Raw genomic sequence first — 13395 nt, forward strand, 5'->3', positions numbered from 1 at the left:
ACTTTACAGGCGGCCGAATGATTTGATTAAGGTGTTAACTGAGAAGTGTTGGCCGATGGCTGTGAGGTGACCTCTCTCTCACAGTGTTTATAATTTCTTTTGGGGTCTTTGCAGCTTGAAAGCCTCAGGACCCTGCAGGGGTGGAAATGACAGGAGGCAGACATTGATTTTTTGGAGGTAGGACCCCCTCCCCCCTTCAAGTCACATGACCCAGGGGAGAGGCCTACTTTTAGGGCTGGTGATATTGGCTCTGCCAGGTGCCCAGAGACACCGGCTGTTAGGGACACAAGGCAAACTCAGCTGCATACAAAGGGCTCCTGCAAACCGCTCCCCACCATCACAGAGTTCAGCTCTTCGCTCTTTTGGGGTTGGCTGCCGTGCTGATGCCAATGACCTCGCCAGTGCCAGCTCCTTCTCCTCCCTTCATTGGACTGCTGGAATTTACGTTTCTTTTTTTTTTTTTTAATTTTTTTTTTTTTCAACGTTTATTTATTTTTGGGACAGAGAGAGACAGAGCATGAACGGGGGAGGGGCAGAGAGAGAGGGAGACACAGAATGTGAAACAGGCTCCAGGCTCTGAGCCATCAGCCCAGAGCCCGATGCGGGGCTCGAACTCACGGACCGCGAGATCGTGACCTGGCTGAAGTCGGACGCTTAACCGACTGCGCCACCCAGGCGCCCCAGGAATTTACGTTTCTACAGGAATTACGACAAACTGAGTATTCTCATCAATTAGGAAAGAGCTGGGACAGACACCGAAAAAAATGGCAGCCTCACGAACCACAGGCGAAATTAGTTTAATGCTGCAGATCTGGGAGGGAGCATCTAGTTGATTCCATATGGACCCTCTAACACTGCTGGGTCCCAAGACAGTGAATTACCCAAGTATCTCTAGTTTCAGAGGGGAAATACTGGTACAAGAAATCGAATTCACTGTGTCACGGGCAGGGGTCCAATTAGGGCAGCTCCCAACTGTGCTAAGCAGAAACAGGACATTGTGTGTTCCCATCCAAATTCAGTTAAAAAATGAGGATATCCTGGTTTGCCTAAGAGTATAGATCACGCCTGTTGACAGCAATAACAAATAAATCCCCAATGCCTTCATCCTGCTTGCCAGTGGATGCTTCTATCAGGAAGGTTTACTAGTAGAACAGACGTGTGGGACAAATTGGAATAAAACACTCACCAAATCTTTTGGCGTGTTAAATTTTTCATTAATGCTCCCAGAGATAAACTTAGAGAACAGATTTTGTTTGGAACTGCCTGGAAGTGTCCCAATCTCTGGGTTTCTATGCATAGCGTCGTTTCAAAGGCAGAAAACTTGACAACACAAAGAATTTCCCAGGAAATACAGGAAAAAACAACAACAACAACAACCACCTTCCCCCCCCCCCCCCCTTACCGACTTCAAGGCCCTTAGGTCTTGGATTGCACTGCTTATACCCTTGGCAGCTTCTGAGCTCCATGAGTTGTACATGTAGCTGGTTCAAAATGCCCCGTTCCACTGTGTGCACTGTGTTTGTGAGCTGTGGGTGAAGAGGCCAGGACAACATATTTAAGCTCATGTTCTGGCTGTTTTGTTTCCAACAACCTTCGTAAAATGAAAACATACTGACTTACCTGATAAGGATCTGTATTCATATCAAAATACTCCAAAAAGCCAGTGGCGAACTCACAGAAAAGAAAATTATGCGTCTCATTAACTGTACGTAAACACCAGTAGGTATTATTGTTAGAGCTCGTGCAGGCGCAGAAAGATCCCACTGTTGGTAAAAAAGAAAAACGAAAGGCAAAGAATGAAAAAAACGAAAACGTAGGCAGGCTAGCCATTCTAGCATTTCCTTATCTTTATAACTTAGGGGCACATTTTCTTTCTTGTAAGTACTATGTGTTTAGATGTTAAAAAAATTGTATTTTCCCCCCTCTCGAAGAGGTGGAAAGTGGGGAAGGGTGGAAAACGGGGAAAACGATGGCAATCTATGATCGTGAATACAGGCTGAAGGCCAGGGTGAAGTTTTAGGCACGTTGGTTTGCCCCCCGCCCCCGTTGGGCAGTGGTCTCTGGAATAGGGTGGGTGGAGAACAGGAAGGGAATTATCAGAATTTACATTTCTGGTTATTTTTATCTTTTATTTATTTTTTTTAAAGGATAAAATGGTTCTAAAATAAAGAGGTGGACTGGTGCCCTTGAGTGTCCTCATCTGGCCACACGTCACAAATGGTGCATGGAAAGAGGGGGTTCTGCAGCGGGAAGGGGTTTGCAGATGACTTGAGCCCAGCTCAGTGGATTGAGGGATGATGTAATTTGTGATCATTGTAGACGACACTTTCACATGAGACAGGCTATGACCTTGAACAGCTTTGGCACCATGCAGAGGCTCACTGGTTTTCTGGTGGAAAGTGTCTCAGACACTTTGGAAACAAAACAAACCATCCAGTCTTCTTCTATAGAAAGAAAGTTTCTAAATTTCTGACCTCTCCTGCAACGATAATTGAACTTTAGAAATATGCTGTCTAGCAAATACTTTTAAAGCAGTTGGAATAGGCACACTTAATGCGCATTCATCGTCTACTATGTACTTTGCATGTATTAACTCATTTAATCCTTAAAAAAATCTTATGAGACAAAGATTATTGTTATTTCCATTTTACAGATGGGAAAAACGAGGCTCAGAGAGGGTAAGTAATTTATTTGAGGTCACACAACTGACAAGTAGCAGCATTAAGGGTCTGGCTGGAGGGTATACCCTTAACCACTATATGTCACTTACCCACCTATCCAGTATTAAACACACTAAATCTGTCCCCTTAAGCTAAAAGAAATGTTTTAGACAATGAATGAGAAATGATTTTTTTTCTAATTTTATTTTGATAGACTATTTTTAGAGCATAAGATGGTTCACAGCAAAACTGAGCGGAAGGCACAGAGAATTTCTAGAGAATACCCCCATCTCCACAGATGCAGAACCTTCCCCACTATCAATATCTCTCAACACGGAGACAACTAATGAACCTACATGAACACGACGTCATCACCCAAAGTCCATAGCCTACATTAGGGTTTGCTCTTGGTGTCGTACGTCCTATGGGCTTTGACCAACGTACGGTGACATGTGTCTACCAGTATAGGGTCATACGCTGCTGGTACGTCACATCACTGACCTAAAGATCCGCATTTCTCCATCTATTCCTTTCTGTCCACAGGAGATGCTTTTTCAGGCTGCTGTGTTTCCAGGGGCCCAGCCCAGAGCTTGGCGGAGAACAGACCCCCCACAACCTGAATGACCCTCAGAGATCCTCATGTCCCGTTTTAGGGAACACCATGGAAAGTCAGAATGCTATGAGTTTAAGAGTTCACTTGGCTTTAGCGTGGCTGGAAATGAAAATGCAAACTTGAACGCTGAAATCAAAAGGCATCAAGATGGAAAGACAAAACAAAAATCCTCATAGGTAGGCCTGAAACTCCCAAAGAATGGGTCTTGGGTTCCTGGAGTCTCCAAATCCCACTTGGGGAAACACTGACCCAGTTGGTCCTACTGTGATCTTTTCAATGAGGAGATCTGGGGTTTTAGCTACTCCCTGGGTAGGTAAGCCTTCAGTCAGATGATGTGCCACAAGTATTTAGGGCATTATTTCTAGATGGCCTCAGTGAACACTGTGCACAGACCACCAAAACAAATGTTAAGTATAATTTTAAAAGCACACAATTGTTATTATTCCATGTCATCAGCAATTCCGTATAAAACTAAATATTTTGTGGAGTCTCTATTCTTCCCTGCAAACATGACACTAGGTAGTTAAGGGGGCTGAGAATTAGTAGGATATGGCTCCTGCCTTTAAGGGGGTTTCACTTCCTTTTATTATACTTAGAGCATTACATGAAATACAGCAGCGACAAAATACATAAGAGGCAAAATCGTTTGCCCATTTATTTAGTTATTCAGTCATAGAGCAGTCTTGCTGGGTGGGCACTCTGCCAGGAGGTGGGCGCTATGTGAAATAACACCAACAGGAGAAAGACCCAGGGCGAGCTTGGCCTTTTCAAGTAAAATGTGAAAACAAATATCTAAAGAAAAAAATAATGCTTGGCAAAAATCATTCTAGAAAATAAGAGGATGCTCCCCACTTGAGTTATTCTAGATCCCTGGTTTTATGCGGCTGAAGCCCTGGTCTTCAGGACTGTAGTGTGAGTCACTGTCTCTGCGTGGCAGCAGTTAGTGGCATTTAGAAGGAACAATTGATACGAGGTGACGGGTGTTAATGCAATCATCATTTCACAGTCGGCAAAACCTTGGTTTTCGAGCATAATTTGTTCTGGAAACATGCTTATAATCCAAAGCACTTGTGTATCAAAGCGAATTTCAAGAGCCATTGGCTCAGCTGTGATCGTGTGACGTTCGGCGTCACGGACCGCTCGTACTGCAAGACATCGCTCGTTTGTCCAGTTAAAATTTATTAGAAACGTTTGCCCGCCTTGCAGAACACGCGCAGAGCAAGTTACTCGCAATCCAAGGTTCCACTGTGCATAGACGTCAGGTCTGTCTGCTATATACCTTAAAACTTATACAGCGCTACTCCATAAAACTGGGAGAAAGATTTCTAAAAAACCCTCAAAAACCAAACCACTCAAAACTTACGGTTCCAGAACGGGGCCGTCTGCCAGTGGTTGTTGTCATGCGTGAAGCAGGTGAGGCCCGGGAGGCTGCATTCCTCCCCCTTCCTCTGCCTTTTCTTCTCCTTCCTCTCCTTCTTCCTCCTACGGTTCTCCTTGAAAAGCTGCAGTTTGCTGTCTACCTCCTGAGCAGCTTCCCTATCCCAACAGAAGGGATCTGTTAATGATCGGAGAGCACTTTCCCAACGGAAACTACTATCTTCGCTCTGTATCTCACACAAATAGGCAGACACACAATAATAAGATGACTTTTATCTTCACAGAGGGCCTCCTCAAACTCTAATTGGCAAGAACGAAGGCATACTCATTAAGTGACAGCTCGCTTAGAATGTTACGGAGCCTTGGGGCGCCTGGGTGGCTCAGTCAGTTGGGCATCTGTCTTCAGCTCAGGTCCTGACCTCGTGAGTTTGAGCCCAGCATCGGGCTCTCGGCCGTCAGCACGGAACTGGCTTCATTCGGATCCTTTGTCTCCCTTCTCTCTGCCCCTCCCCCACCTCTCAAAAATAAACATTAAAAAAAATTGTAAAAAAAAAAGTAAAAAGAATTTGATTGAGCCTTAAAGGATCAACGTTTTCTTTCTTATGTACATGTAAACACTGGTGGAAGTACGTGTCAATGTGAATGCGTGGATCCTGCCACACCCTGTGGACAAATGGCTTCACTTCCTGGGGACTCAGTATTTATCAGCCATAACGTCAATGGATAGTTGGATTAGATGCCTTGGAAAGAATTTCCTTTGGTTAGTATTTTGTTATTTTCCATAAAAGTCTCAACTTCTAATATCCTAAATCCCCTTCATATGCCAATTATATTATTATTTTAAAAATACGTGTATTTCTTCCAACTTTCAGAACTTAGCACAACTGCAGACTACCCTATGGAATACACCAACCTAAGCAAGACGGTCCCCATTTCCCAATCACTGTCCACAGAAAACAGAGCATGGAATAAAATCCAGTTACCTTCCCGACATTGGCAGACAACACATAGAGAATTAGAACAAACTCCTCATAGCTCCTCCTCAAAGGATTCCAAAAACATTGCCATGCTCTCTCAGCAAGGTGTGGGCTTTGTTTCCAGCTTCTGGGACTGGGTGCCCTCTTGGCTGAATCTGCTTTTATGAAGCAGCACCACTTGGAACAAGGGGGTCCCTGCTGTGTTTCAGAAGTGCCCAGTGGACAGTCCTTCACTCCAAGCAAATGTGGAAAACAGAGTCACTTACTTAAATGGGTGGAGATGACTCTTCACCTTCTCTTGCTTTTTCACACCTTTCTCTTTATTATAATAGCTACGGGCAAGAAGATTGAAAAGTGAGTCTTAGTCCCACATTTGATCAGACAGTTCATTTTAGAAACAGAAGGCAGAATAGAAGGAAAGCTGTTACTTTGTCGTAACTATTTAGCTCAAAGGGACCTTTTAACCTTGGGCTGAGGTTTATGACGGATCTCATTTGACCCGAACAGGTTAGGTCATTACAGTACATGGTAACAAATTCAGTTTGTTACGCCTTCTGTTGGCATAAGAGAGAAACAAGCCTGCTGCTTATCACTGTAGCTTGCGGAAACACGAGTTTAGAAAAAAAGACCGTGGGATGGTTACACGCTCACCTCTGTTTACTACAGGCACATTCCTCAGGTTTTCTCCTCTTTAGGTGCCCCCTCACTTCTCTCAAATTCTTAATTTTATCTTGCAAAGCTTCAATCTGGAAGACACATACTTGAACAGTTACCTTTTAAGGCAAGGATTTTCTATGCTGCCTACCTCTCTTTTACTTTCTGTGTTCCATCATCCTAGCTATTCATCTGAGATGATAATTAACTTGGAAACCCACTGGGCACGGAATACGCCTACCTCGATATACCTACTGATGTGCTGTAGGTAAACATTAACAGATGTCTCAACTTAGCAACTGAATCATTTCCTCGCAGAGATTTCAGTCTGCGTTGGGCCAGTCCCCGCTATGATTTTTACACTCTATTTTGTTTTCAGACAGGACCATCCCTCTATCACTGGGGAAAGATAAATACCCTGCTATTCTATTTTTCACATAATTGTAATTATAAAAAAAAAAAGATGAAGTGGACACTCAGTGAGCCCCACCGGTCACAGCCGGGCTGGCGAGCCGAGCTCACATTTGGAATACACCTTCCAATCACATAGCCGTGGCTAACCTCTTTATCAATGTATGCCTTGTGGTCCTTCCAGGCTCTGGCTGATTGATACAGTTCTCTCTCACAATGGATTGTATCATTCGGAAGAATAAAGCACCTGCAGAAACAAACCCAAAACAATAGAAATAGGTTCATATGCTAATGTTAAAATAAACATTAGAAATAGCAAAGGGAATATAATTATCTTCTAAACTCTTAATTTGGATGCAAGCAGTTGTTTGGAGCTGAGCCATAGACCAGGATGCGTGGCAATGTCTCCTGACCCACATTTACCGGTGTGGGTAAATGATGGTGACAGAGACAGACCGTTACTAAGATCGCCTTTCACAGCAATATTCAATATTCATGTCTCCAACAACAGATAACCACCGGAAAACTCCAATTTCGAAAGCCTCATCAAATGCCACAGGAAAAATGCCACAGTTATGATGGAAGAAGAAGTAAGTTGCCTGATTAGAGAAATGCAGAGTTAGAAGGGGGTTATTTATCTCATTCATTTTGTTACAGACAGGCTGCCTGAAGCACCCCATTAAGTTTGAAGCGAAGAGGGGCACCTGGGTGGCTCATCGGCTAAGCATCCGACTCCCGGTCACGATCTCAGTTTGTGGGTTTGAGCCCCATGTCTTCGGGCTTTGCTCTCACAGTGTGGAGCCTGTTTGGGATTTTCTGTCTCCCTCTCTCTCTGCCTCCCCCTTCCACCTCTCAAAAATAAATAAATAAACATTTTTAAAAAGTTTGAAGCAAAGAAACAGCCTTAGGGATAGAGAGGAATTGGGATAAGGGGTCAGTCGATACTAAAAGTGGAACCCTGGTCTAAATCTCTTAGTGTGTAACTATAACGACTGTAGTTGACCCTGGAAGAACACGCATTAGAACTACACAGGCTCACTTACGTGCAGATTTTTTTTTTTTTTTTTTTTGGATAAACACAGTACAGTACTGTAAACATCGTCTCTTCCTTGTGATTTTCTTAAAAACATTCTCTTCTCTAACTTACTTTATTGTAAGAATACCGTTTATGATACATATAAAATATGTGTTCATCAGCTGTTTATATTATCACTAACACTTCTGGTCAGCAGTAGGCCATTAGTAGTTAAGTTTCTGGGGAGTCAAAAGTTATACGTGGATTTTCAACTGTGTGTACGGGGGGGAGGGTCTGTGTCCCCAACCCCCACCGTGTTCAAGGTCAACTGTACGGGCACCGGAAGACCAGACCCAAAGATAAAGATCCTGACAGAGCTCATGACAGCATGCCTCCCCAAAGTGATATAATGAGAGAGAGAAAAAAAGACCCTGCTAATACATTCAGAAAGAAAATTTTTCTCTATCAAGACATGACCTGGATCTTGGAAGGAAATGGAGAACCAAGGTGGTCCATTAGAGCTGTGAGATTATCAGCTCCCTTCCCTGTTTCCACGGCTCCCGAGGCCCTCCGTGCTCTCTGGGTTCTGCACGGGTTCGTGAGGTGTTCCTGCGTCTTACGACCGTTCTCCAGGCCCCACGGCCCTCCCGTGGGCTGGGTTTCGTTCCTGAGGCTGTGAGCGCACCACTGTTCTGAGCCTCAGTAACGGTGCAGCACCCAGAGCCTCTACCAGTGCCAGTAATGGCTTCCATCTGTTACCCAGACTCCCACAAAGGTAACCGTTCAAGGGCAGAACTCCATGCCTGCTAAGTTAAGATGTGACAGAACCACTCTGGCTGATCAGCCTTAATGCGAAACCGAGCCCAAAGCATGTGTCCAAATGCACGACTGTTTGGACTCCCCGTGGCTTCTTTAAACCCTGGTTGTTATACAGGCCAGCCTCCAGACCCAAGTGGTATCACTTTCCGTGCCAAGTGGTATCACTTTCCGTAAAGAAGGAAGACACTGATAAGATAAGGTGACAACTGTGAACTCAGCCCTCGAGAACTGAGCCTTCCTACTTGTGGGTCACTCGGACGGTGGTGGGCAAGCCCAGGGCATTGCCTCTGTCTGCCAGCATCGTGTCCCCGTCGCCCGCAGCCTGGTGGCCTCCAGGCCCCCGGGGGCCTTCATCATGGCGCTTGGCGATGTTTCTTGGTCTCAGCACTTGCAGCTCTTCTTCTTCCAGGTTTATGTCATATATTTCGCCTTCAAATTCGACGGACAAAGAACGTGTTTGCCGAGTGTGGACAAATCTGGGCTTGTACTCTGGAAATAAGGGAAGATGTGTTAATACGGACATCCAGGTGTAGTTGAGGAGGGGGGAGAACCACCACCTGGCTCAGGGGGCATGCTGGGAAGGGGCAGGCAGTATGTACTGCACCGTTGAGGGGCAGCGGGGTGCTGTGGGCAGCCCCCTGGAATCCTCGTCCGGAGCCGTGGGCTCTCGTCTGGCTCTGGCACTGCCCGGCAGTGTGGTGGAGGGCACGTGCCTCTGGGCCTCGGCCCTTCATCCCTCCAGGCAGGGGGGAGGTCTGGGCGCCTTCTAAGCTCCTTTCCACTTACGGCAGGCTGTGAACTTGCACACTGCGTTTTCAACGCGAACTGCTAAGGCAGTTTGTTTGGATAAAACTATACTCCCAATTACGGTATTAATAACGATACTGTCATTTATCAAGCTTTTGCTATGTATCACCCACCTGATACTTATCTCTAACCCACAATCTTGGAAGGCCTGTATTATTATAATACATCCTTACATTAAGAAAACATATTAGATTGTCCGAACAGGCTCGTAGATCTGCTGCTACGCTTCTCCAGGAGGGAACACTGAAGCTCTGAATGCTACCTCGCTTTGAAAGGGTGGCCCCAGACATCTCCAGTTTGTGTTCAATGAGAACAACAGCAGGGTTTATGGTCACTGCTGTGGAGTGACATTGAGCCTCCTGGGAGAGAGGAAGCTGTCCCTACCTCCTAGCCCAACACTGGCAATCAGCTTCCGTTAAGGGAGGCTGTGGGGAATCTTTGTCATTTGTTGGCTTTCCATTTGATATCTTTGTGTGAACTATTAAACCTGGCATTTTCTCTCAGGGAGGAAAAAAAATCTCCCAAATCAATCATTCTCAGCCTTTGGGTTATGGATTCCTTTAAGAATTTATTGAAATTTATACTCAGAAAGTTATTGAAAGTTTTACACAGAAGTCCATCTGTGGACTCCAGGATAAAAAAGCCAATGCTGGGGCGCCTGGGTGGCTCAGTTGGTTAAGCGTCTGACTTCAGTTCAGGTATGATCTCGAGGTTTGTGAGTTCGAGCCTGGCGTTGGGCTCTGTGCTGACACCTTGGAGCCTGGAGCCCGCTTCAGATTCTGTGTCTCCTCCTCTCTCTGCCCTTCCCCGGCTCATGGTCTGTCTCTCTGTCTCTCAATAATAAATAAATGTTAAAAAAAAAAAAAAAGCCAGTGCTAAGAGCGTCTATTGTTCTAGTGATTGATTTGATTTCCGAATTTACATTATGGGGGACACAGGCCTGGCTCAGTCAGTAGAGCATGCAACTCTTGATCTTGGGGTTGTGGGTTCAAGTTCCACATTGGGCGTACAGCCTACTTAAAAAAAAAAAAAAAAAAAACTACCTAATTTACAACACGGAATTGAACTTGATGTATCTTACTGATTTCCAAACCCGTATAGAAAAAATTGCCACAGATGAGTCACTTCTCACATTCAGCCACTAGATGGCACTAGACTCTCATTCTTTTATAGAAGGTTCCCGACTGGGTTTTCACATCTGTACAATCATAGGAATCTTATAGCTGCCTGATAGGGTTTTTATAAAGAAGATGGCAAGCAGTGCTTTTCATACTGAATTTGACTGTTTGACCATCCCAGCCAACAAGAGGAATTAAACAAAAACTGTCCTAAAACAGATGTGCCTAAAAAACGCATGTATGCTTTTCTTACTAGTTAAATGCATAAGCAATGAAACCTTGACTTTTTATTTTCTCCTTTTTTTTTTAAAGTAGCTCGAAGCAGACTAATCAGGATATTAGCATTAATGTAAAATACACCTGACTTAAACTCTACCCTCTGCCCCTAGCCCCACCTTTTACCCTCTATGGCTCTTTCCTGTGCGTGTTATGTTTTGTCTGGTGTGTTTACTGAATATATTTTCGTTCTATGCTTAAGTTAAAGTGTGCACATACCAAATTAGCTCTCGTATTTGGAACAGGACCATTATTTGCTTTCGCCCCAACGCCATGCATTGATAATATCTAAAATGTGGAAGGAGCGGCCTTTTCTCTCTAATGTCCACTTGCAAAGCCTTGGCCTGCCACTGAGACGTCACTGCGTGTTGCTTACTGGGAGTCCCCTGGTTTCTCAGGAACTGCCTTTGGCTCTTCCTCTGGCTTCTGCCGCTGCGATAGCCAGGCTCTCCGCAGCTGCATTCCTTGTCGTGGAAGCCGCGAGAATAGAGGTTCCGCGTGCTCTGCCGCACGGTGAGCAGGTCACTGGATCCTTTACACTTGTGAATTCGGAGCTTGCCAGATGTGTCCTCAATGCACTGCCACTTCTGCAAAAGCCAACGTGAGAGCGGTTTACCCCTCCTGCTCCAGGTGCTTCGTATCACGGGCCGCTGCATTGGGTTCCGGAAGCCCGGGCAACCCCGATAAGCAGAGCCAACGAAGGAAGGTAAGCTTTTAACTGACCCTGCAACGAGCCCCGGTTCTCTCGGTTATTTCTCTCACGGGAGGCAAAGACAGATGACGCCGGAATCATTGGAAATCAGAACTACCTCGGCGACACTAGAGCCCAAAATTGATACATAAATGCTCAGGATCCAGACTAAACAGTCTTGAGTGAGACACGTAAAAAGCCCTGAATTCACCCAGCCACAGAGCACAGCTGTCACGGCTGTTTTCACCAGACCCCTCTTCCTCTGGAAAAACAAACCTGGCTGCTTTGTTCTCAAGCCCCTGAATTTCTGACTCGGGCCAGGGAAGAGTGGCACGTGAGGGAGCCGGAGAGGAGTTTAATGGGAGTCTGTTGCTGCGCGGGCCAGCTCTCACAGGGCCGGGACGTTAGCAAACGTGTCAGGGGTTCTCTGGGCCTCTTCTTATCCTCCTCCGGACCCCGCAACCCTGAAGAGACAACGAGCACCTTCCCAAGAGACAGGCACGGCGGGGGGGGGGGGGGGGGGGGGGAATGGGTTTTCTCCTTTGAGCCTTCTATCAAGCCTGCCGCAGACACGGCAGGCTTACTTCTAGATCAATGGGACGCGGCACTGGCTCTCCCTGTCCCTCCCACCTGCTGCCCAGGCTTCTTGAACTTCAGTCTGCCTGAAGTAATAGCACTTCTCCTCCGGGCTCCGTATGTTACCTAAAGGCCTAATAACCTTCCTTTTACTTTCTCTTTTCCCCTGGCCTCCTCTCTAAAATGGTAATTTGGGAAGTATGCTGACCTTGGTCTGAAGTTGACCACAGTTGTGACAACACGCTGTCATGCAGTGTTATCAAACTTTTGTCTTTTTTTCCCTTCCATCTATGAGTATCCTCTGTATACAATTATTGACACTTTTCTCTAAATGGACACATTTCTAAGCAGTGGCCAAAGCAACAGCCCCTGCAAAATTATGTATTTGGTGTGCCAGTTACATATTTCAAATACATATTAAAATAAATAAAAAATTATTAAATAAAAGATGCTCTTTCCTGAGCCACATATAATGATCTCACCATACCCTCCTTGTGTACCTGTAACCATACTTTGGATTGCATTTTAATTTCAAGGTGATCTGATGCAAGGTAAAATTTAGTCAAGGGTCCCAGATGACTTGGCCAGCAGACAAAGGACGCTCGTGTACAAAATGGAGTGCGATCCACTGAGATACCACCTCACACCGGTCAGAGTGGCTAAAATGAACAAATTAGGAAACAACAGGTGTTGGCGAGGATGTGGAGAAACGGGAACCCTCTTGCACTGTTGGTGGGGATGCAAACCGGGGCAGCCGCTCTGGAAAACAGTGTGGAGGTTCCTCAAAAAATTAAGAATAGATCTACCCTATGACCCAGCAATAGCACTGCTAGGAATTTACCCAAGAGATACAGGAGTGCTGATGCATAGGGGCACACGTACCCCAATGTTTAGAGCAGCACTTTCAACAATAGCCAAATGATGGAAAGAGCCTAAGTGTCCATCAACTGATGAATGGATAAAGAAGATGTGGTTTATATATACAAAGGAGTACTACTTGGTAATGAGAAAGAATGAGATCCTGTCATTTGCAGCAACGTGGATGGAACTGGAGGGTATTATTAAGTGAAATAAGTCAGTCAGAGAAGGACAGATATCGTATGTTTTCAGTCATATGTGGATCTTGAGAAACTTAACAGAAGACCATGGGGGAGGGGAAGGGGAAAAAATAGTTACAAAGAGAGAGGGAGGGAGGCAAACCATAGGAGACTCTTAAATACAGAGAACAAACTGAGGGGGCCGGGGGGGGGGTGGGGGAGAGGGGAAAGCGAGTGATGGACATTGAGGAGGGCACTTGTTGGGATGAGCACTGGGTGTTGTATGTAAGTGATGAACCACGGGAATCTACTCCAAAAACCAAGAGCACACTTTACACCCTGTATGTTAGCCAATTTAACAAGA

At 45.4% G+C, this 13395-nt stretch overlaps 1 protein-coding gene across 1 annotated transcript in view; it reads right to left on the reverse strand.

The window, feature by feature from the left end:
- Positions 1–13395, reverse strand: part of SULF1 (sulfatase 1) — a 182240-nt gene that overhangs the window by 18454 nt on the left and 150391 nt on the right. The window contains exons 13-20 of the mRNA XM_086695222.1: positions 11104–11314; positions 8769–9015; positions 6843–6939; positions 6279–6373; positions 5894–5959; positions 4637–4809; positions 1621–1763; positions 1403–1526 (exon numbers count right to left, since the gene is read on the reverse strand). Of these exons, the coding sequence (XP_086551348.1) occupies positions 1403–1526; positions 1621–1763; positions 4637–4809; positions 5894–5959; positions 6279–6373; positions 6843–6939; positions 8769–9015; positions 11104–11314 (1156 nt within the window). The remainder of the gene's footprint in view (positions 1–1402; positions 1527–1620; positions 1764–4636; positions 4810–5893; positions 5960–6278; positions 6374–6842; positions 6940–8768; positions 9016–11103; positions 11315–13395) is intronic.

The sequence above is a fragment of the Puma concolor genome, chromosome F2, assembly GCF_028749965.1.
Source record: "Puma concolor isolate L17-30 chromosome F2, mPumCon1.1.hap2, whole genome shotgun sequence".
Taxonomy (NCBI): domain Eukaryota; kingdom Metazoa; phylum Chordata; class Mammalia; order Carnivora; family Felidae; genus Puma; species Puma concolor.